This window comes from Hermetia illucens, chromosome 1 (genome assembly GCF_905115235.1).
Source record: "Hermetia illucens chromosome 1, iHerIll2.2.curated.20191125, whole genome shotgun sequence".
In the NCBI taxonomy this organism is placed as follows: Eukaryota; Metazoa; Arthropoda; class Insecta; order Diptera; family Stratiomyidae; genus Hermetia; species Hermetia illucens.
Window position 1 is genome coordinate 134,655,555 of NC_051849.1, and position 23,179 is coordinate 134,678,733.

At 40.9% G+C, this 23,179-nt stretch overlaps 1 protein-coding gene across 1 annotated transcript in view; it reads right to left on the bottom strand.

The window, feature by feature from the left end:
* Positions 1-430: 430 nt before the first annotated feature.
* The window catches only part of LOC119649148 (transmembrane protein 87A), a 39,808-nt gene continuing 17,059 nt past the window's right edge, over positions 431-23,179 (bottom strand). The window contains exons 5-10 of the mRNA XM_038051162.1: positions 16,897-17,055; positions 16,557-16,840; positions 16,278-16,496; positions 1,341-1,461; positions 879-1,272; positions 431-815 (exon numbers count right to left, since the gene is read on the bottom strand). Of these exons, the coding sequence (XP_037907090.1) occupies positions 898-1,272; positions 1,341-1,461; positions 16,278-16,496; positions 16,557-16,840; positions 16,897-17,055 (1,158 nt within the window). The 3' untranslated portion in view covers positions 431-815; positions 879-897. The remainder of the gene's footprint in view (positions 816-878; positions 1,273-1,340; positions 1,462-16,277; positions 16,497-16,556; positions 16,841-16,896; positions 17,056-23,179) is intronic.

The following is a 23,179-nucleotide window of genomic DNA, read 5'->3' on the forward strand; positions in this document are numbered from 1 at the left end:
TAGGGCATCCACACAGCCTCAGTTTCCATTGAGACTGTACTTCAGTTTCATTAGCATCACACTTAACACCCTATCAAGTAATAAATCTACAGCAGCGGGACAGAACGAATACACAAACATCCAAGACGGACACAAGATCGAGTGGCTGACGCGCAGCCACCTCGACCACCGCACGCGTCAAGCACAACAGAGTAACATTAATTTATTTTCCAAAGATAAAGGCTTTGAATAAAAACATGCCGCAATGAAGATTTACGTTAATATATTTCATGGCCTTGGGTAAGATGAGCTTCGTATCTGTGTATGTAATTCAGTTTAATGATATTAGTAGCTATTCCCAATAGCGACTTTGTTGACAAGCTAAAATTGAATAGGTCGACATAAACTATGATTGGAAAACTCAGCTGTTCAATAAGTTAACTCTGGAATCTTCTAATTTAAACGAATTTATTTCCCTTAAAGAAAAGTAACTTGTCAAAAGTCAAATATTTATCATTTCAATACTTTTTGTTTACATATTATACACTTGTCTCTATTGAAACCTAATTACCTTCCACTTTAGCAACACACTACTTAAAGAAATCATAATAAATTCTATAATAGGAACCAAGCATACAATTTCAATGTATTATCACGGTAATACACATTCACTCCTAATTAAATAAGATGTAAATAGTTTATCCAAAGCAAAATTGCCTAAGAAATAAGATACGGCCATGCTATTATCAATGGTTTTAGGATATTAAGTATGCATTAGAAGATAGTGTCGCAATCAAATGCCAAAAAACAATGCTTATGCAGTACAGTAGAAAAACCTTTAAAATAACAATGAATTCACTATTATATTTCTTAAAACCCTTGCGTTCAATTTGACTCACACACACTCACACAACACTCCTATTGCATCTTCGATACTTCGAACTTGGTATTTATGATTTCTTCATCGGAGTCAAGGACAGGCAATGCGGAATCAGCCATCGACGATGGAATATTTTCCTCTACCCATCGCAGGTCGTCTTCTTCTGTGGTTGTGGCTTTCGGTGACTGAGATTTAGGGATATTGTTCTGGTGGCCGCGCATTTTCACTCCGTAAGCATCCGCAACGAATTGATCTTCTTCTTCATCGTCTTCATCTTCTGGATTATCCAAAAGTGGTGTGAAAGCGTAACGTTGATTGTTGTTCGTTGGGCGCCACAATATCATGATGACAAGTAAGAGCACAGAGAAAAGGATGTGCCAAAAAGCATTCTCAATCCATACATCTCGCCAAGCCTAAGAAGTGAATAGAAATATCGATTAATCCTTCTGAATTCAAGCTCCTCAACCCAGCTGACACTTACCGGAGCACACCTGCTTAGTTGATTAACTTTTATCATATACAACATAAACAAAACGGACGCGATCACGGCAAATATTAGAGTGTTGGTGAAATGACGGTATAGGGATAGTTTAACCATGTTTCTGAAAAGAGAATCGAAAGGTAATTATTTATGTACTTGGAATGTATTGTTAAGAATACTCGACTAAACAAATTTAAAAAACAAATGATCATTAATAATTTACGTTTGATATGAGATGTTGCGATATAACATTTACATATGTATATTTAGGAAAGAAGTAACTATTACAAAGCCCGCTTTATCTTAGCGACCCATAAGAAGTTCCTCAGTGGTGTACGCCACATCTCTACCATGGGAAAATGAATACAGAGAGCCATCCGCTACCGCGAACACATCAACTAAAATCATCCTGGACCACATGAGAGAGAGACTCCTCGAAAACTTGATCAACGGAAAGCAGGCTGATGTCTTCGTGAAGTCTAACTGGCAATCGCACTCTTCTTATTTGCGTTAATAAGCAGAACACCAAAGACGTTGATCAATTTATATATCTAGGAAACGACAGCGGCGGCGAATTTTATGTCATTCAACGTATTTATAGCGTTAAATCCGAACAGAAGCAGCGTCAAGCACTGCAGCTGATGGCAGATATAATTTCATTTTTGGAATTTGTTATGAAGTATTCATTACACCTCATAAGCTGCTGACAGTCGTAGATAAAGGAGCCTATCTAAACTATAGAAAATACTTTGATTAGTTTCTGGTATGTGTTCAAGTTCCTCCACAATAACATCGAGAGTTCCAAGAATGCTCATTTAACTTAACTTTAGCGAGAATTCCGGCGATATGACTGGGAGTTGCTGTCTGACGGACGAGACCCCAGGTTAAGTAGTATCACAATTGTGCAGTGCTGTGCACTAACGCAGATTTCCGACATGATGGAGAAGCATGTTTGCACTCCGCTATGTTATTTACATAGCACGCTGGTCCCAAGCCCAGATAAAGGTGAAGAGTTTCAAACAAAGAAATGGCATTTCATTGATCGTGGAAAAATTATGAAAGCGACGTCTTCAATGATATGGCCATGTAATTCTGACCATCAAAACGGACAATAAACGATCAAAAGACCGGCCAAAATCCCGATGGTTTGATACGTTGGATTCCGATTTGAAAGCCTCGCAACTCCATCCAAATCAGGCCTTTCCCCGAGCAAAATGGCGCAACCAGTCAAAACGAGCCGACCGGGTTTCAGGACGGGACACATGCTGAAGAAAAACAAGAAAAACGGAGAAGTATGCTTTCTACGAGCAATTATATGCAATTCAGAATAGACTTTGCTTAGTGGGCTCCGACAACACCTTGCTCGGACTTGTAATGGGCAAGCATGATCTTTGTGATCATAACCGCAACGGTGAAAACTTTGTAGACTTGATGATGATATCAGTCTCGAAAGAAACAAACATCTATTGTTCGCTCATCTTCGCTTGCGTGTTGCTAGTGCGTCTGCTCGCGGAGGAGCAGAGTGCCCACAAAATTCAAATAAGGCGCTCGAGAATATTGATGAACATTGGGACGCCATCAAAAATGCCTTCGTCTCTCATGTGGATGAAGTTGTCAACTACCTCATAAAAGGTCGTTACAAGAGCTGGCTGATTGCGGAAACGAAAACGCAGGTTGATATCGCAATGAGCTGAGGGCACTGTTGACGGCAACGACCGTTGGTAAGCACGATGAACCGTATCACAAGAAAGCTTGCGGATGGTCGTAAACATTTCGAAGATATTGTAAAGCACGTTGACGGTAGGTTTCCCATCTACGATGATGAACAGCTGAACACCTTTCGGCTTATCTTATAGCAGTGTGCAAGGTTTAGATCTCCGCTTCACCTACTCTTCTTCCATTTCGAGAAAGCTTTCGACAGTGTCAACAGGGAGTGTATCTGAAATGCTATGCTCTACGCAAGAGGGCCATTGCGGAGAAACTAACTGCAATTGCGGAAAGTGTCAATTACTGCATCGAAGAATTTAAGCCCAAATCGGGGTCCATCAAATTTAGATCGTGCTTCCGATACTTTTTCCTCTCGTTATCAATAACATCTTTCGCGCGGCCTTGACTGGAAGAGGTGGAAGGCTGTAATATATGATAGAAACTGTCCCCAAGCTTCTCCACTACCCTAATGACATCTGTTTACGACTCATGGGCTTTGACCAAATATCCCCGGATTTGAAAAGGAAGCAAGCAGAGTTAGGCTGAAGATAAACACAAAGCCAAGAATCTCAGATTGACATCGTACTCTTCCTATTTTCATTAATGGTCAGAACATCAAAAATATCCAACAATTTCTATATCTAGGAAGCAGTTTTCCTTCCCACGGAGACACCGAACTTCATGACGCATTGAGAACGTTAAATCAGCTTTCAATGTTTTGCCCAAAATTTGGAAGCGCAACTACCTAAACACTAACATCAAGTTGAGTCTATTCCGCATCTACGTTCTCTTTATACTACTTTATGGGAATTCCACATACCAAGTGACCATTACTGTTACTCAAAAGTTCCAAGCTTTCATCAATTCATGTCATCGGGATATTCTGACCTGAGATGATAACAAATGAAGAAATTCGTCTGCGTGTAGGCGGAAGTGGCAAGGAATAGGTGATACATTAAGGAAAAGCATCAAAAACAAAACCACATTTGGTAGCAACAGCAAGAGAGTCTTCCTACAGCCATATGAGGAATCATGAAGGTTAAACGCTATTAAGACCTGAGAACCAATACTTGTACTAGAGTACTTTGAATGTGAGCATAGCATTAATGAGCATCACAATTGAACTCTACTGTGCAGAAAAATTTCCGAGAAGAAAGAAGCTTTTTATAAACAACTACGCGCAATTCAGGAGAAGCTTTGTAAGAATGAAGTTAAGATCATGATGAGTGATCTAGATGCCTAAGGGAGCTATCACAACACCCTGCTTGGGTATATGGTTTTGCTCACCGTAACAACAACGATGAAAGCTTTGTAGATCTCTTCAACTTTCACTGAGTATGAGCATGAGACTTGTCACAAAATCAGTTAAGTTTCGACTAACCAGCTAATAACATCTAATCAAATTGACCATGTCGCGGTCCCGATTTCTGAATGTGCGAAACTAAAGGCGCACTGACATCGGCCTCGAAATAAACCATCATCAATTGTTTAACATCTGAAGTGTTATTATGTGGTTATATTCAAGTGGCGCCTCAAAATTGGTAGACTAAGCCATCGTATGGCTCTCTCCTGCCGGACATTAAAAAAAAAAAAAAAAAAAAAAAAACTTTTGAAAACACACTGTGTGAAATATATTGCTTCAAAAAACCAACAGTCAAACATTTACATACTGTATCATCATCAACGGCGCAACAACCGGTATCCGGTCTAGGCCTGCCTTAATAAGGAACTCCAGACATCCCGGTTTTGAGCCGAGGTCCACCAAATCGATATCCCTAAAAGCTGTCTGGCATCCTGACCTACGCTATCGCCCTATCTCAGCCAGGATCTGCCTCGTCTTCTTTTTCTACCATAGACATTGCCCTTATACACTTTCCGGGCTGAATCATCCTCATCGATACCGCTTAAGTGACCCGCCCACCGTAATCTATTGAGCCGGATTTTATCCACAACTTGACGGTCATGATATCGTTCATAGATTTCGTCATTATGTAGGCTACGGAATCGTCCATCCTCATGTAGGGGGCCAAAAATTCTTCAGAAGATTCCCACACATTCTTCTCTCGAACGCGGCCAAGAGTTCGCAATTTTTTTTGCTAAGAACCCAAGTTTCCGAGGAATACAGGAGGACTGGCAAGATCATTGTCTTGTACAATAAGAGCTTTGACCCTATGGTGAGACGTTTCGAGCTGAACAGTTTTTGTAAGCTGAAATTGGCTCTGTTGACTGCCAACAACCGTGCGCGGATTTCATCATCGTAGCTATTATCAGTTGTGATTTTCGACCCTAGATAGGAGAAGTTATCAACGGTCTAAAAGTTGTGGTCTCCTATCTCCTATCTATCTAATATCGTATCCCATTAGGACTGATTAATTTATAACGTTCTCTGATTAAATAAAAACCCATTGAATAAGTGAGGCAAATTTGGGGAAATACAACGAACAAAATAGTTTTACCACATCAAACAGAGGAATTGTAATGCAAATGGAACCGCAGTCAATTTTTCTCTTCAGTGAGCAACAAATAGGTGTCCTAGAATGTTGCTTCAATATAAAAACTTACCTAAATCCAGCGGAAATAGATAGACTTACAGAAGTTTTCAATATTCCATCCGCGAAAGTTAAAATCTGGTTAAAAAATAGACGAGCAAAAACCACTAGGGAAATTAAACCTGATAACCGTTTTCGATCCTCCCTAACACCCTCAAAATGTGCGATTTTAGCAGCGGTCTACAAGCACGTCATAAACCCGGGTCACGCTCTTTGTGAACGGCTTGCAGTTTCCACGGAATTGAGATCAACTACAGTTCAAATATGGTTTCAAAACCGCCGGGCTAAGGTTAAGAGACATTCTCCTTCTTCCATGGATGCAACCATATTATCCCAATCGAATCAACCTCAACTTGAAAAGTCAAATGATTTCGCCACCTCTATGAATTCCAGTAACTTGTCCAAATTAGAAAAAGAAATTTTAAATCAACATCATGCATTTGAATGGAATAACAAAAGAAATCTGTCCGTGTCCTCCACCGCATTCCAACGTACTGCACAAATCAGAAGGTTATAATTCAAAAGAAATTCACACAAAAAATGTTACTACCTCGAATTTGGATGGGTCAGCGAAAAAAATTTACTCCCACTCGTCTGCAGATACAAGCATATCTTATTTTGAACAACACCAATTTAATATAGCTCAGATAAAAGTTTCAAATTTCACACGTTGGAATCAAAGAGGAAACAAAACAATTTATATAGAAGGAAATTTAAGATCAATATTAAAACTAATTGTTCAATTCACAATAACAACAATAATATGGCCAACTTCCGAAAATAAGTCGTTTCCGCAATATAACCTTGTAAGATTCTGTGTATTCTGACCTAAGTTCTAACCAATTCTCCTAGTCAGACTGTGCCCTCTAATATAAATAAAATGTTGATTCATTTTAACTTTCTTATTTAATGATTTAATAAATGACTGAATCAATACCTTTGCTCTAGCTTTCTTCAGATTATTACTCTCGGTTACGACAGAAGAAGCAAACAACTGGTTCGGAAATATGGTTTTTTTACTGAACTATTTTGTTGTGATGGGATAGAGGGTTTGCCTCTCGATCTCGTTGCTCAGGGTGGTTATGGACGCGGCTGCATCATAATGAAACCTATGATTATGAAACTGAAACGCAATCTAATTGAAAATGAAATGTGGAACAAATAACGATACCAACGAACAGATTGTGGTGATGCCCAGCACTCCACAAAAAAATAAACATGAGACAAAAAAAACTTCGTAACCAAAAAATAAAAACCATTCACTAATGGTTCATTAATTAATTTCGTCACTTACATAAACAATTAGTCGCTTGAACAAACGCAATCACAACGCAATCATTATACTTGAGATAGGACTGATTTTCCGTGCACGACTTTTTCCTTTCGTCAATGAAATGTTCGCTTGCTCCACTTTGAACAGGAATTCCAGATAAGATGGTGAGACTCCTCTGCTTCATTACTAAAGCACCGGAAATAAGCTTAATTGTCGCCGCCATTTTGTCAGGGTCATTAAATGCAAAATCTCCTCCCCATGAAAAATCACCTCACTTAAGGGATTGCCGACCATTACAAACTTCTACTAAATGTGAAAACATGCTAAAAACTTAATCCACAAAGCAGTCTATACAAACCTCAGTGTCGCCAAGTATGGTAAGCGGTTAATCAGGCGAAATACTTAGCTATTCGTTTCTATTGCTTTATTTTTTTTAACGTATTTTTATTTTGTATGATACTGACCCTCGGTTTCACTATCATAGCACTTAATGTTGTGCAAGTGATAACCTTACAGGAGACAAACACAAAGACGAGCACCATCCATGACGACCGGGATTCGAATCCAAGAGGCTAACACTCTACCCATTCAACCATCGCGCCACCAGCTTTTGAAATGAAGGTTCGTGAGAAGAAACAGCTCTATCATAAATTTTCCCTCGATAAAACGTTTGCCAATTCACAAGAATGCGAACCAGGAAGCAAAGAAAGCAATCGTTGTTATCCAAGCAGTCCATTACAAAGATCTTCTCAATAAGCTGGGTGTTCTAGATGACGAGAGAAATCTATATCGACTTGCCAACATCAATGTACACCAGATATCGAACACTTCAGTTCCGTTAATGACAAGAACAATAGTTCGCTTACCGAGCAACGAGACGCCACGCCCAAATAGTGGTAATACTTTAAACAGATTTAAAAAAAAAATGCTCACTCTCCACTTCCACAAGCTTTGCCGACATTTGAAGCCTTTCCACCTCTCAGCACCACAGAAATCGAGGAAGCAATTAAACGAATGGGGAAATCAACAGGCCTTGACGACATCGCAGTTCAACTCTGGAAAGCGGATAGCTGGGATCCAATACCATCTGAAGGTCAAGAAAACAGACAGTCCAGGAGAATGTTCAAATTACCGTCTGATCCCGTTGTTTTCACATATTAATTTTGAAAATCATGTAATTGCGATATCGTTCAAATTACCGTGAACTGCAGAACTACTAACGCAATACACACTACGCAGTTACTCATGGAAGAACTTCGGTCCTGGGTTAAATTAGAGTATAAAGTAAATTTCAAGGAGAAGTACATATATCAGAGCCCCTCCGTGTCTCTGTTGGTGTTCATTAAGGAACCGCCTTCTCGCCACTTCCTTTTCTTTTTGTTATAGACACTGTCACATAGTGCATCCAAACTGCAGCCCCCTATACACTGCTTTATGCAGATGATGTTTTTCTAGCGTCTAGTAACAAAAATGATCTCGAGCAACTTGTCGACAAATGGAATGATCGTCTCATGCAACACAGTCTCAGATTGAATCTGAATAGAACAGAATTTTTTTCGACCGATCCACTTGAAACAGGCACTATTACTGTCAGTGGCAGTGACCTGCCCAGAACTGAGTCAGCTAAATATCTCGGGTCAATATTGTCAGCCAATGGAGAACTGCGTTATGAAATTGCCTAACACATTAGCACAATCTGGATGTGCGCAACCTGGACAAAGAACACCATTTGTGGAACGCCAACAACTGATGTTCTTTGTCGTCGACGTTTCAACGAATGTCTCAAATCTAAAATTTAGAGCAATGTCGTCCGTTCTGTCGCCCTCTATAATTCTGAGTGTTGGCCAAATATAAAAGACAATAAACAGCGTCTTGTGTTAATGGAGAAGATGATGCGTTGGACTGACACGCCTTGATCATACCCAAAATGAGGATATCCGCGACCGATATGGACTTGCACCGATGGTAGAAAAGTTGCGAGCGAGGCGTCTTCAATAGTAATAGTAAAGTTGATGGTAAGCGAGCAAAAGGCCGATCAAAATATGGGTGGTTTGATACCCTGGACGAGAATTTGAAAGCCTCGCGACTGCATCAAGATCAGGCCTTTAATAGAATAAACAACTGTGAACGGGACAAAAGCTAAAGAAAAAAAGATATATGGAAAATCATTATCACTCAGAAACTCCAAACCTGCAATCACATCTATTTTCGCCTTGTCATCGGGATACTCTGGCCCAACATCGTCTTAAGTGAAAAATTACATTGGCGTACGGGCTAGGTAGTGAATAAATTGTGCTTTAAGAAAGGGCGACAATTCCGTTGCTGGCTATGTCATGCCTTTCAAACACATGGCGCAGAAAAGTAACCGAGGAGTGTAGATTTACGAGAAGATCCAAAAGCAACTGAAATGCGTTTCAGCAAGCCAACAACAGTGATGCATATATGTGGTTGATGCTCTGTGTTCAATTAGGGTAACTTCGAGTTGAAAACAACAATTCGGATTAATAGGCCAATTACAGAATATAAATATATGTATAAACACATTCGAAACTAACCAGAACTGCTGCTGGAACATCAAGCAATCGTAGAAGAAGAACGAGCCTTATGGGTACGATCTTGGACTATCGAACACGGATAAAGATTGGTGCCTGGAATGTCTGAATGAATGGACATTCTGAGGCTTGGCTTCCGCTAGGTTGCAGTATTGTGATTTTGTATTTTGGTGAGCCCAACAGCTTCAAACACAAATCACATACCGATAGCTATTGGCAGGCTCGCTGACCTGAGAACAGATATCTGACCGGATTTTAGCTATAATATTTCGATTTAGAGCATCCCAAATGAGATGAAGATTTCCGGTATAGAGCAGAATGCTTCTTTATATGAACAATTCGATCCAGTTCAGGAGAGGCTAAAAACGACACTGGGATGGTGACGGGTAACCTGAATGCTGACAAAAACATTCCCTTCCCGATATCTGCTCAAGTAAAGTTAATAATAGTAGATTACTATTTTTTTTAAATTGATCAAAACCCTCTTTAAGTTCACCCTTAAAGTGAAAAATTTTGTAATATAATATAGTGCGTAATACTGGAAAATTTCGGGGTAATTTTACTATTATTAAACTCCGGCTCCAAGCTCGGTTGTTAGGAGGAGAGAGGGACAGCTTGTATCTGAATGGATGTAGGCCACAGCAGAACTCGGTGGTTTTGCAGGTTATTCAATTCATCCTTATCACTCGCAGTCATGCAATCCTAGGCGTCATTAGAAAGCGTATACGGCTTGAATTCATCGGGTATGGTGCCGGCTAAGAATCAATAGGTGCAGAAGTGACGGCATAAACAGTACTGCGCAGTAGTGCGGGCAATAGGTTCAATACTCACCGGAATATTTTCCAAGGGGATTTACTGATTTTGAATGATGCTTAACATTCTTTTACGACTACTTAATAATGCGGTAAACTGACTCCATTTGACTTAAAGGATCGATCTTGCAATCCTCTGAGTGAAGTTAGTCGAACGCAATACACGATAAACACGTGAATTCTCTCTGGCAACCGTTTTTCAATCTTCATTTGCAGAAAAGATAATTCAGGAGGATGTACTCGCTACTCGTACTTATAGAGAGTTTATTACAAAAGAGCGGGTGGAGAACAGCATGCAGAATGTCATTTCTGGGTGCAATATGATGGCGTCGATACAACTCACTGACACGCATAATATTATATGCAAGAGATCCATCAGAACCTTTCACACAAGTGTGAACTGTTCGCTGAAACCAGCTAAGTTTACCATTATAAACAGCAAACATTGCTGCTTACAGAATTGCGATGGCAAGGATTAACTAATCGCCATATTCCACACAGGAAGCCTGGCGTTCTGTTAGTTGACAGCGTACACTATTAATGGCGGTATTCATCATAATTGCAACATTCAGTGGAAACACGCGAAAAAGAGGGTGAACTATAAGTTGAGTCTGAGAAATCAAAGAAATTTAGCGAGAGGGTGACTGTAATTCTCATAATATTTCTGCTCGGTTTGTTTTTCAAGCATAAACCTAATGGAGAAAATTGAGGCAATCATCTTTCGCTACATTTACAACAACAGCAAGTAGTATCATAACGATATTGACCTTAAGACAACAGTATTCTAAGTACGGAATAATACTCAACCCTAACTTACGCAAAACATCGCTGGTAGGGTGAGAAACCGCATTTCCCAAAGTGGCTAACAGCCACTTTGCAAAGTTCATAGATTATTAATGTTTATCAGTTGGTTGTTGGGTTAGTTGGTTTCGGAAATATGCACACGCTCGTCGACAAAGGTAGCGCGGGTCCTCAGAATGCTCGCTTTCTCCAACTTGAGCGGGAATTCCAACGATAAAAGCTGGACGTTCTAGGCCTAAGCGAAGTAAGATGATGTGATTCTGGGGAGTAGTCCTCTCCCTTTTGCAGTAATGTACATTTGTACTCTGAAAAGCCGAATGGTAGCAGGTTCGAATCCGGTGACTTGGGAGCCGGTTTCTGATGGGCTTATTGAGTGCAAGATTCCGGTTCAAGTTAGGCAGTTCAAAATTGCACAATGCTATGCATCAATGGAGAGTTCAAATATAGTGGAGAAGGACGCCTTCTATGTGTAATTATATACAGTTCAACAAAGCCTTCCTAAAGGTGACATTGCGATCGTGATGGGTGATCTGAATGAAGATGGGTTTTGACAACACCTTACTCATACGTGTAATAGTGACCATAACGATAACGGTGGGTTTGTTGATTCCTGCAGCTTTGACTGACTTGTCATTGGTAACATATTGTTCGAGCACAAAGTTTGCCATGAAGTCAACTAGGTTTCAACTGTTCGTCACCGTAGGAGCAACCAGATCGACCACTTTGTGAGCTGCAGTAGATTCAGGAGTTGTTTCCTAGATGTGTGTAGCAAAAGAGGTGCTGACATCGGCCTTGAAAGGAATCACCATCTCATGATTACGTTCGCTTGCGTGTTGCATTCACCACTTCTCGCAGGGTTGGAGAGCTTCAATCCCCTCAAGTTAAACATTTACCGCTTGTATGATGCAGCTGTTGCTCGATAATGGGAAAGTTATCTTCCTAGTCGGACGGCACATATACTGAAAACCCCCACCTAAGAATATCGATGAGCTGCAGGCAGCCATCCAAAGGCTCTTTTCTCGGGTGCTACGCAGGTTATCGGCCACTTCCCAAAGGGGCGACATAATATCTGAACGGAAGGGATCCAAACTTCTATTGACCGCTCCAATGATGGCGGGCGTAACGTGCTCGAATTTCAATAAACTGAGAAATCCCAAAAAGTTCAGCGTAGCGTGCGTCGTGACAAAAGGGAATTGCCAGTTGGCCAGGGAAGTAGAAGCTGCCACACAACGCAATGATTTCAGAACCGTAAAGCTTGTATGTGTTCGCGAATCTCTCGATGGTGCTGCGAGAGACTTTAATAGTCAACTCCACATTCCTGATGACAAGCAACTGAAGAGGTGAAAAGAACAATTCACCCCATTCATAACCGTAGCACATACGGTGAAATTTCACCCCTTGTGGATGAAATGGATAGTCAGCGTAACATGCGGATAGGGACTATTCCTCCAAGCAGAAGAGAAATTATCTCAGCCATCAATGCACTCCCCGGAGAATCATTCATCGCTGAACAGGCAGTTACTTCTGATTTGCTGCTTCCACTGGTATGGAAGTCCTGGGAATGTGAGACTTTTGGCAGAGAGTGGAAGATGGGGATTAACGTTCCAAAGAAGGGCACCCGTTTTTAATGTGAAAATTGTTGGGGTATCTGCCTGCTACTTGTCGTTGGAAAATAGTTAAAATAATCCTGGAACGCATCAAAGAACATCTTGATCGACAGAGAACAGACTGGTTTCCGCTCCGAGTCCTCCTGCATTCACCACATCAACATCTTGCGGATCATCTTGGAACAGTGTGCAGAGTTTAGACCTTCGCTTCACCTGTTCTTCGATCGATTTCGAGAAAGCTTAAACAAGCGAAAAGGGGGAGTGTAAAAGTAGATAATGATGCAAGTGGAGTAAAAATGCCTAGACGAAGCCAAACCACATTTAATCAAACCGGCATCGAGGGTTACTCCATTTAGGGGTTATTGAAAATTATATATATATATACATAAACGGCGTACCAGGTTTATCCTCACCTGAGTTGCAAACGCAGAGCTGCATGCGACCAGGCGCGTGTCATGGGTTGCAGATGACATGACCCACCGGGTCAGCTACGAATATCGCAAGTTAATCTTGTAAATAAGTAGCCGCGGACAAGCAGAACGTTTCCCTTTGTGTTCGTCCTCCCTTACCGATTCTTCTCGTTCAGGGGGAGTAAACCTCCTTAACAAATCCGTAATCCGGGGTGAAGGGATCGACGCGCCTATCGGATGAATTGCAGTGACGTTACACTGTATTTCAGCGGCTCCCCTCCAAATACCTTCCCTACCTTTAGAGGTAACCATGGGGCATTGCAACATTGGGGCTCTGTTGCAGGGTTGACTGCTTCCCCAATACTCGTGGGAATAAAATTGGGGAAAACAATTTAAATTCTTTTAATGGGACCCCAGGGACACGAAGACAGTACCCAACACGGTTAAGGGTCGTTCAACAACATCAGAGCGGCTCTTCGCCCTTGGATGTTTTGGCGGTTATGCCGTCAACCACCAGGGACGGGAGACCTAGGCGTCGTATGATTTGGACGAACCAACTCAACGAATTTATCGTCCGCGCCTATTACTGTTACTGAATCCATCAGGGTACAAACATCGACTACATGACGCGTTCATAACCCGATTTCCGCAGCGAAGTCATGTTCCGGAACAGAACGTCGTCAACCAGTACCGGGTGATCGTGAATAACAACCGAGTTGCCTTACCAACTAGGCAACAAATCTTCCAAGAGGTTTCACTTGAGCTCGGGCTGGAATCATCAAATTACCGGACTAGTCAAAGGAGTAACACAAGTACTCCACCTGTAAGGCACTCCATGAACCCAGTAGTCAGGAGAAGCTTAGTAACTGAGGATGTCGACCCAATTTATAATGAGGCTTTCACCGCATTCCAGGTCGCATTCACAGAGTATGTTGTGATTTTCCCAGACGCTAGGCCAAAGATCCCAAAACTGAAGTTTACTTCGGCAACTACTAACATCATTGCTGCCGTTGACAGAATATTGGCTGATCGTTTGGCTAGCGAGATTACTGCTACAGAGGTTCACAGGCTGATCTACGTTGCAGCTGCCACGGTTATTCGTCTCCATAACCAACATCTTAGAGCGAATAACAGAGGTATGCGCAGAAAGACTTTACCGTTCTGGGTGTTTCGACTCAACAAAAGTGTCGAAAAGTTGAGAAAGGAGATTGGACATTAAGCCATTTAATGTACATTGACGACATCAAATTGTATGCCAAAGACGAGAACCAACTTCGCTCCTTGCTGGACATCACCATCCAGTTCAGCAGGGATATCGGCATGCAGTTGGGTTTGGAGAAATGTCGCATAAAAACAATTGTTCGGGGAAAACACACCGACAACGAAGGATACAGCCAAAATAACATCCGAATTGAGGGCATGGATTCGCCTTCGCCATTCCCGTCCTTCTATACACTTTCGGTGTGATACAGTGGAGTAATACTGATTTAGAAGTTGTCAATAGACGGGTAAGGGTAGTTCTTGCAAACAACAACATGCATAATAGAGCTGCCGAAAAATCGAGGATCACTATCCCACGTCATCAGGGAGGAAGGGGGGGTACTTGATTTAAAAACGTTGCCCTACAATCAAGTGCATTCTCTTCGTGAGTTTTTCTATGAGAAACAATCCTCTAGCCAAATACATCAGGCTACCGTCATGGCAGATAATAAATTATCTCCTTTGAACTTGAGAAGCAGAGAATGGGATCCCATGTCGAATGTTACTTCAGTCCAACAGAAGATCGACATGTGGAAAGAGAAACCCATTCACGGAGGTCATATCAAAAATTTGTTGTTGTCAGGCATTGAGATCGAAGCCTCCAACAAATGGTTGACAAATGGTGTACTTTTCTATGAGACCAAAGCATTCCTAACTTCAATTCAGGATGCTTCGCTCCCAACAAAAAATTATAAACGGTACATTCTTCACGACTCCTCAATCACCAACTCCAGTTGTAGGTTATGCAACTGTGAAGAGGAGACCATCCAGCACATAACATCTGCGTGCAGGATGTTGAGCGGTACCGAGTACACCAATCGTCATAACTCCGTCTGCAAGATTCTCCATCAAAACCTTGCGTTGAAGTATAACTTAGTGGCAACCTACCATCCTTACTATAAGTATACTCCGCAGAGAATCTTGGATCTTGGGTCAAACTACTGTGGGATCACACTACCGACCACAGTATTAAACATAACAGACCCGATCTAGTTCTGCTTCTGAAGGAAGAACGAGCGTGCTTTATAATCGATGTAGCCGTACCGTTGGACCGGAACACTGTTGAAAAACAGCACGAAAAAATCCGGAACTACGGCCCCTTGGCAGACGATATGAAGCAGACTTGGAGACTACAAAAGATCGAAGTAGTCCCAGTAGTAATTTCAGCGATGGGATTAGTCCCGCAGAACTTACATAAAGCGCTGAAAACGCTCGATCTTAAGGCTGGGCTATACATGGAGATGCAAAAAGCGGTTATCCTTGCAACCTGTGCTATAGTCCGAAGAGTCCTGTCCGGTAACCATCTGACCTAATGGGTTTCAGTCTTGATTCGCACTGTCTTCGATATAAGATCCATGTCTCTGTAGTATAGAACCTCCGCGTCATTGGCTGAAGTGTTTGCGACAATCGGGATGTAGTAATACATTTTCGCATGGTCGCACACACTTTGCGTTAAAACGCATCATCGCTGTGATGCGGGCCTTTGGATGTTGCCTTCAGCCCATCCTTAGGTTGGTCGCCCCTCGGTCCGGAAGAGGGTCCGTGGGCTTTTTTAACTATATATATATACTGGTCCCCGTTCGCAGGGTTATAAAAAAGATTCGAATACTGCTTACTAGATTCGACAAATTAACTGATTCGTCGCAGGATGCAAGTTAAAGTCAATGTTCACTTCTAGTCAGTTTTTGTCGCTATGCAAGCAACATTACTCGAAATTTACGGAGAATGTAATGACGATTTTGCATGGTTACAGACATATCGCTGCCCAATGGATAATAATATCGAATAAATCAATAAGTAACTTTTAAATATCTAATGTTTGGTCAACTTAAAGCTCCGTTACATAATTACGCAATCGCAAATAGAATATATTTGACTACTATCTGCTCTCAAACCATCACAGTTGATAAGAAAACGAATCACAAAGCGATATTACACTAGCATAAAAATATAATCATTACTTTACCTCCTTAACCGTAATGTCCTTGTTGTTTGCACTAACGATGTGAAAATCCACCAACAAATAGCTGAATCTAGGACGGCCAATGGGATTCCTGCAACTAAAGTTTGACTGCCCTGATCGTGTTTCACATGCATTACTCGCAAATATCCTTCTACGCAGGCCAGCATGAAATATAACGCACCCGTACCAACTACTCGATGGAGCATCGGGCCCAGTCGAGGTCTGCAAAATGTTCATGCAATGTTACATCCAATTTGCCATTGATAGTCAATATATTATTACTTCACAATACCAAAACCCAAGGAGACGATAATCACTAGCATTCGAGCTAGAGTTCGTTTTGCACATGACACCCATTCTGCAAGCAATTCAGCTCCCTGGACTGATATTCCTGTCGAATTAACGCTTTGATATTCGGCATAAAAAACGGCCTTCTCCAGCATTCCAAGGAGAATAACACCACCAATCCAGAATTGAATACGTAAAAGGTCTCTCCATTGTAAAAACGATACCACCAGCCATATGATGCCATATAGTACGTACACCAAACACATAGTGCCGTAAAACTAAAACGAATATGAATAAATATCTTACATGCAAGAAAAACAGGTTTTTAACTCACTGGTAACAACGGCCAATCAGATGCTGAAAGATATCCATAGGTGGCTTTAACTTCAATCCCGGCGTGTGCGTTAAACTCCGTATTTTTTGTAGAAATTATTTCCAATGCAAAAGTGTAAAGTCCATCCTTCGTAACTGTATAAACTGGATTACTCGAAGGCTGCATAAAAAGTAAGAAAACCACAACAATCGTTAAATTACTAAAATTACCGATGATACAGACAGACAAGAAAGAAGGTAAGATAACAGCACAGTTTAATGAGGAAATTAGACCGTACAAGGCGTGTTGATTTTCGTCAAACAGTCAATAGGTTTCTTCTGGATAGTTTATTGGTTAAAACACTAAACTGTGATAACGAAAAGTCGCGGTTAAAATCTGACTGGTGGCAGAGGGATTTGTGTCGTGGTTAGACGTTGGAAACCAGTCGACTCAGCTGTGAATAAGTACCTAAGTCAAATCAGAGTAATAAACCCGGACGAGCACAATGCTGACTACATTGCCTCCTAGTATGTCATTATGATCTTGAATGAAGTGTATCAACATGCTTCAAGCGCTAGAGCCAAATGCTGCAACATCGATTATTATTCAATAGACTATTGAAAATGACACCAATTGGCATAGGATTTATTCGAAACGGAGAAGAGAAAGACTAGAACGAATTGGAATACCGGAAGCTAGTTCTTCGTGTATAAAGGTTTTGTGTCCATCTTTGTGAGAAACTTTCTACGCAAATTTTTCCATTAGCATTGGCTAAAAAGCCCAAAATATTCCTTCACACTTTTTTTCAAACTACAAGATATACGTACATATTACAGACATAGATATTACGCTCACCCTAAAGAAGCAAGCATTGCCTATTGTCGAATACTATAATTATAACATGCACGTATATAAATCGATCGTATACATACTTTCGATTTACTTCGCGCATAAAAACGTACATATACAGTACGTATATTGAACACCGCTGGTTTAATGTACAAATATACCTACCTGAATTAGGCACTATCCCAAAGCTTCATTAACATATACATATAAATTCTTACATTTGACTATTTCGAGTAATTGATATTGATATATAAATGATTAAAAAACTAAAACGAAATGTTTCCCTGCGACCCCCATTAATATGAGCTGACTTTATGACCTCATTAGCATTTTAGAATGAACGAAATTCACATAAAGTGTAACACCTTCTATAACTTTGTTAATAATAGTCCCTTTTTCCCAGAGTTATGCCTTATGTTATCCCTTATACCACTGCTCTCGGGGATTTTCGACTAAATTTATAAAACATGCTAATATTATTAACTTTGTTTGTGCAACTATTGAAACAGGACTTATTTTGAGGCCTAGATTTCGTTTAGATACATCACTATGAGTTTTTTTAAATTTTTTCGGTTGGATAGGTTCTGAGAACGAGATCTATTACACTTTTTGAGGGTCACATTTTGAGCCCTTACTCCCTCACCCAATATGAAATATGGGACCAGTTTCGAAAAGTACTAACCCTAACTAAGAACCCCCCCTACTAGAACCCTTTCATTTGATACCCCACATGAAAAGTGAAAAGAAATTTGCATCCCTCTTTCGTATGCATAGGGAGCCCCCCTTTAAACTCAAGACAAAATGGCGTCCCTTGCTTGCCCCACACAAAACCTTAAAAAGGGCTGAGAAGAAAAAATGTCAATTATTCTCGTTACTTATAACGTCAAATTTAATACTCGTAGGATGAACTTAAGGGAGGTTTAACAAGCAACTTCAAAAAATTGGTAATATACAATTAGTAAGTTTATTTAGACAGATATCGAAATGGGACATATTTTGCGGCCTAGATTTCATAAAAGCGCACCTTCCTGATTTTTTTTTCAGATTTTTGAGTCGGGTAGTTTCCGAAAATTCGTCCTACCTCACTTTACGTGAGTACATTTTGACGCATTTCACAACTCACTCTCTATCAGTTTTGGAAAGTATTAAAAATTATTAATTGGCTAGTGCCATTTAAACAATTTCGTGCCAATTTATCGTTTCTTTGACTGCGTGTTAGCTGAAAGTGACTGACAGTTGGCAGATTGATGTATACGATTGTCAGATCAAGAGTTTACCACAAAGCCTGGAGCTGTTTATTAAATCTCTACTTACGGGAGTAAAATGGGTTCTATCCTTCGAACTTTCGGATTCTGCAAAGTGCATAGCAAAATTTGGAGAACTTTTTTTGAAAATTCTCAATTTCCGTCAAGATACTTCGTATAATAATTTAAAAGTTTAACTTTTAGGAATATATTTGATAACAAACGCACATGTCCATCACGCAGAGAGCTGGGTGAGGGATTGTGAGCTTTTGGGACCATTTTATTATTATTTTGTTGTTTTTATTTTTTTCCAAGTTGTCACAATCTCGGTAGATGCCAGATTTGACCTAATACTAGCACTAAGTGCCAAGCATTTAGGCTCGGACGATCCTACCTACTTAACAAGTCGGAAGCTCGCGCTACGGGTATAAAGGTTTTGTGTTCATCTTATGTAAAAAATTTCAATGCACATTTTTCTATCCGTATATACCTACAAACCCAAAATATTCCTTCATATTTTTTCAAAGTACAGGAAAAATGTACATATTACGGACGTAGATATTACGCTCACCCTAAACAAACAAACTGCCAATTTCCGAATACTGTACACATATATGCACGTATCTAAATTGATCGTACTCATATTTCCGATTTACTTTTTATATCTATTTGAATTAGGCACTACCCGCAAAGTTCATTAGCACGCATATATTCTGTCTGGTTGACAAATGACTAAAAAATTAAAACAAAATAATTCTCTGGCACCCAATCCATAAGAACTCATTTCGTTGTGGTATTGACGAATTGATATGTGATGATGACGTCATGCAGGAGAGTGCACGAAATTCACAAAAAATTGTGAAGTTCCACACCCTATAACTTTGTTAATAATAGTTGGATTTTCTTCAAACTTCAACTGTGCCTTATGTTCTTCATTACATGCATGCCAAATTTTGTACTTCTGAGATAAACATAAGGGGGGTGTCGGGTAAATTTCTAAAATGTGGAAATATACTATTCTTAACTTTATTTGTGCAGATATCGAAACCGGATATATTTTGAGGCCTAGATTTCGTAGAGATGCACCACTGTGATTTTTTTCAGACTTTTCGGTTGGATAGGTTCTGAGAACGAAACCTGTTACACTTTTTGGGGGTCATATTTTGAGCCCTCACTCCCCTATGTTTCACCCAACATCAAATATTGAACCAGTTTCGAAAAGTACTAATTGAGACCTTTTATTTGATACCACACATGGCTAAATTCTGCGAAAAAAAAATTTGCACCCTCCATTCACATGTATGGGGAGCCCCCCTTAAACTTAACACAAGATGGCACCACTTACTGCATGTAAAGGGAACACCAGATTACATACTCTCACCAATTCGTGACAATCGGTCTAGCCGTTTCCGAATAAATCGGGTGTGACAGACAGACAGACAGACAGATGGACAGACAGACACCGTCTCGATTCTAATAAGGTTTTGTTTCACACAAAACCTTAAAAACTAAAGGGGGCTCGTGGTAGTGACCGGAGGTAGGTCAATGGGAGAATCCGTTGAGAACTCTTCGCAACATCGAGCACGTATGCAGAATGGTGTACTTCTGGATAGTTTTAACCAGACTGTATGAGAGTCCCAGGTCATCAAGGGAAGCCGTGGGGGATTTAGGTACAATACCTGTAGCTGAAAATATTATGGAAACTACAACCACCTGCTCGATTATCCGGACATGTTCCCCTGATCAGCCGATGTTTGTATGCAAGGTTTTGATGGATCTTATATACAGCATTATGCCTGGTCATGTATTGCACCGGTGCCATAATAATGCAGCCAGAAAGGAGATAGTCCAACGTCTCTAGCGTCAAACAACACATTCTGCACTGGTCGTTCTCTACCCGTTCTTTCCTGATGAGCTTTTTATAAGCTCGGGTGGCAACCACGCTGTCCTGAATGGCATACATGAATCCCTCCGCCTTAGCAAAGAGCTCCCCAAAACACAGTCTGTTCGACCAATGCAAATCGACAAATGCAAATCGACAAATGGCTGTCAAAAACAATTCACGTGTTTACCGTGCCTTCAACTTCCATTCATCGATCCGCTCTTGGTCCGACTTCACCCCAAACACAGGATTGAAAGATCGATCCTTCAAGTAAGTGGAGCCAGTCCATAGTCTGCCTTACAGACAGCCGCATGCAAGGGATTCGCCCGCTCTTTGCTGCAAAAATAAGCGCGCAGCGAGTCAACTTGGCGATGATGTTGTGCCGCCACGTCAACCACGCCCCTACCTCCGATGTCACGAGGTAGGTTCATCCACTCCACGACAGAGTTTGAATAATGCATTCGGAATTTGAACATAGTTGTCCGTATCCTCCGCCGGACGTTTTCCAGATCAGTCTTCGTCCACGGCAATATTCCGAATGCATAAGCCAGTGAAGGGATAGGGAATACATTCAATGTGGTTATTTTATTCTTCCCCGACAGATGTGATTTCAGTACCAGCTTTACACGTTGCAGGAATTCGGACAGAAGAGCATCCTTCAAATCACCAACTCGAGTTCTAAGATGGTCGTCAGTCCCAGCATACAGCTTGATGTCATCTAAGTACATCAAGTGTGCCAGTTCGCACTTAGCACGTAGGCCATACTTTATTGCAAAAACAAGCCCTCTAACTTCATTCAGTAGCCATGAAAGGGGGTTCAGTGCCATACAAAACCCTTGGAAGATGGGCTCTGAGGTATTAGCACCCTCAGATGTACGCACTGATGAGGTTGTATGCCACCCTTCCATGACTGTCGCCAAAAACTTTATTAGTTTCGGGTCAATGTGATACAAATGTAGGATATCGATTAGCCAGGTATGCGGAACGCTATCAAAAGCCTTGGCATAATCGATATAGCAACTAAAGAGATTTCTGTGGCCTGTAGTTGCTTGTCCTACAACTACCGAATCGATAATGAACCAACTTGGCAGCCCTTCTGCTTCTCGGACAGAATGTTGTTGGTCTCGGGGTGCGCATTGATCCTTCCACTAATAATGGAAGTTATGGATTTGTAGAGGGTTGATAAGCAAGTAATCGGTCTTGTGTCTGCGGGGTGCAGTAAGGAAGGGTGGAAATTCCTCCTGCCGAATCATGACCTCATTTATACTGCGTGCCAACCGATTGTGTACGCTGATAAATATCTTATACCAGAAATTCTGCAGCCGATCCAGACCTGGGCCCCTCCAGTTCTTCGAGCTGTTTATGGCTTGTTTCTTTGTTTTTGTTTTATTATTTCTTCATCTTTTTTTTTTTTATTTTTATTTATTTATTTCTGTTAAGAAATATTTTTATTTTTCTTTCTTTTCACCGGATTTATTTTTAATATGTGTAGTTTTTTTTATTTTTATTTCTTTTATCTTGTATCTCGAATCATGAATTTCCTTACGGAATATATATAGCCATGAATTCTAAATAATTTTCTTTGATTTGAGGACTCTCTTCTTCTCTCCTCCTCCTTAACCCCGCAAAGCTTCCATGTTAGGGACATCCTCCCAGATAATGGTCTGAGGATGTCAAGCATGAGTGGGAGCCACAGAGGCTGCACCTCACTGAACATCTGAGGCAGAAGGATCAATAATCGAGGATGAGATCCGTCGTGGATCTTTGGTTTCGATCGCGGCACTCGGGTCCGAAGATTTACAAGTCCACGCGCGCAGTTGAGCCGTTTTTACTTCCAAATTTAGCTCGCGTGTGGATCTATCGTTAGGTGCACGTGAATCCCCGAGTTTGTTTATGTCTTTTTCCGATGCACCGGCAATGACACGTGAATTTTTGTAGAGTGACACGTGAGGAAACAAAGTGTTCGAAACGCCCCCCCCCCCCCCCCCCCAAATTTCCGCGTGTGGCTAGCACAGTCAACGGAACACTTCGATGGAACTTCAGAATTCGCATGCAAACCTTCACGATCAATTTCGTCAACTTTCTTTTTTTTTTTTAGATTTTTGAGATAGCGCTTCCCTCTAAGTCGGCCACTCCTGAGATTCGTTTCACCATCCCAATGCATCCTAGTTCATTACAAATTGTAGACCGAAACACAGCCTGACTGTGCGGATATCTTATACTAAAATGGGGGTGAACAGGAAAAACTGGATGTTTGTTCAGTGCAAATCACATGAAATTTTTTCGTTCGATTACACTAAATACGGAATTTTAGTTTTGTCTGTATCTT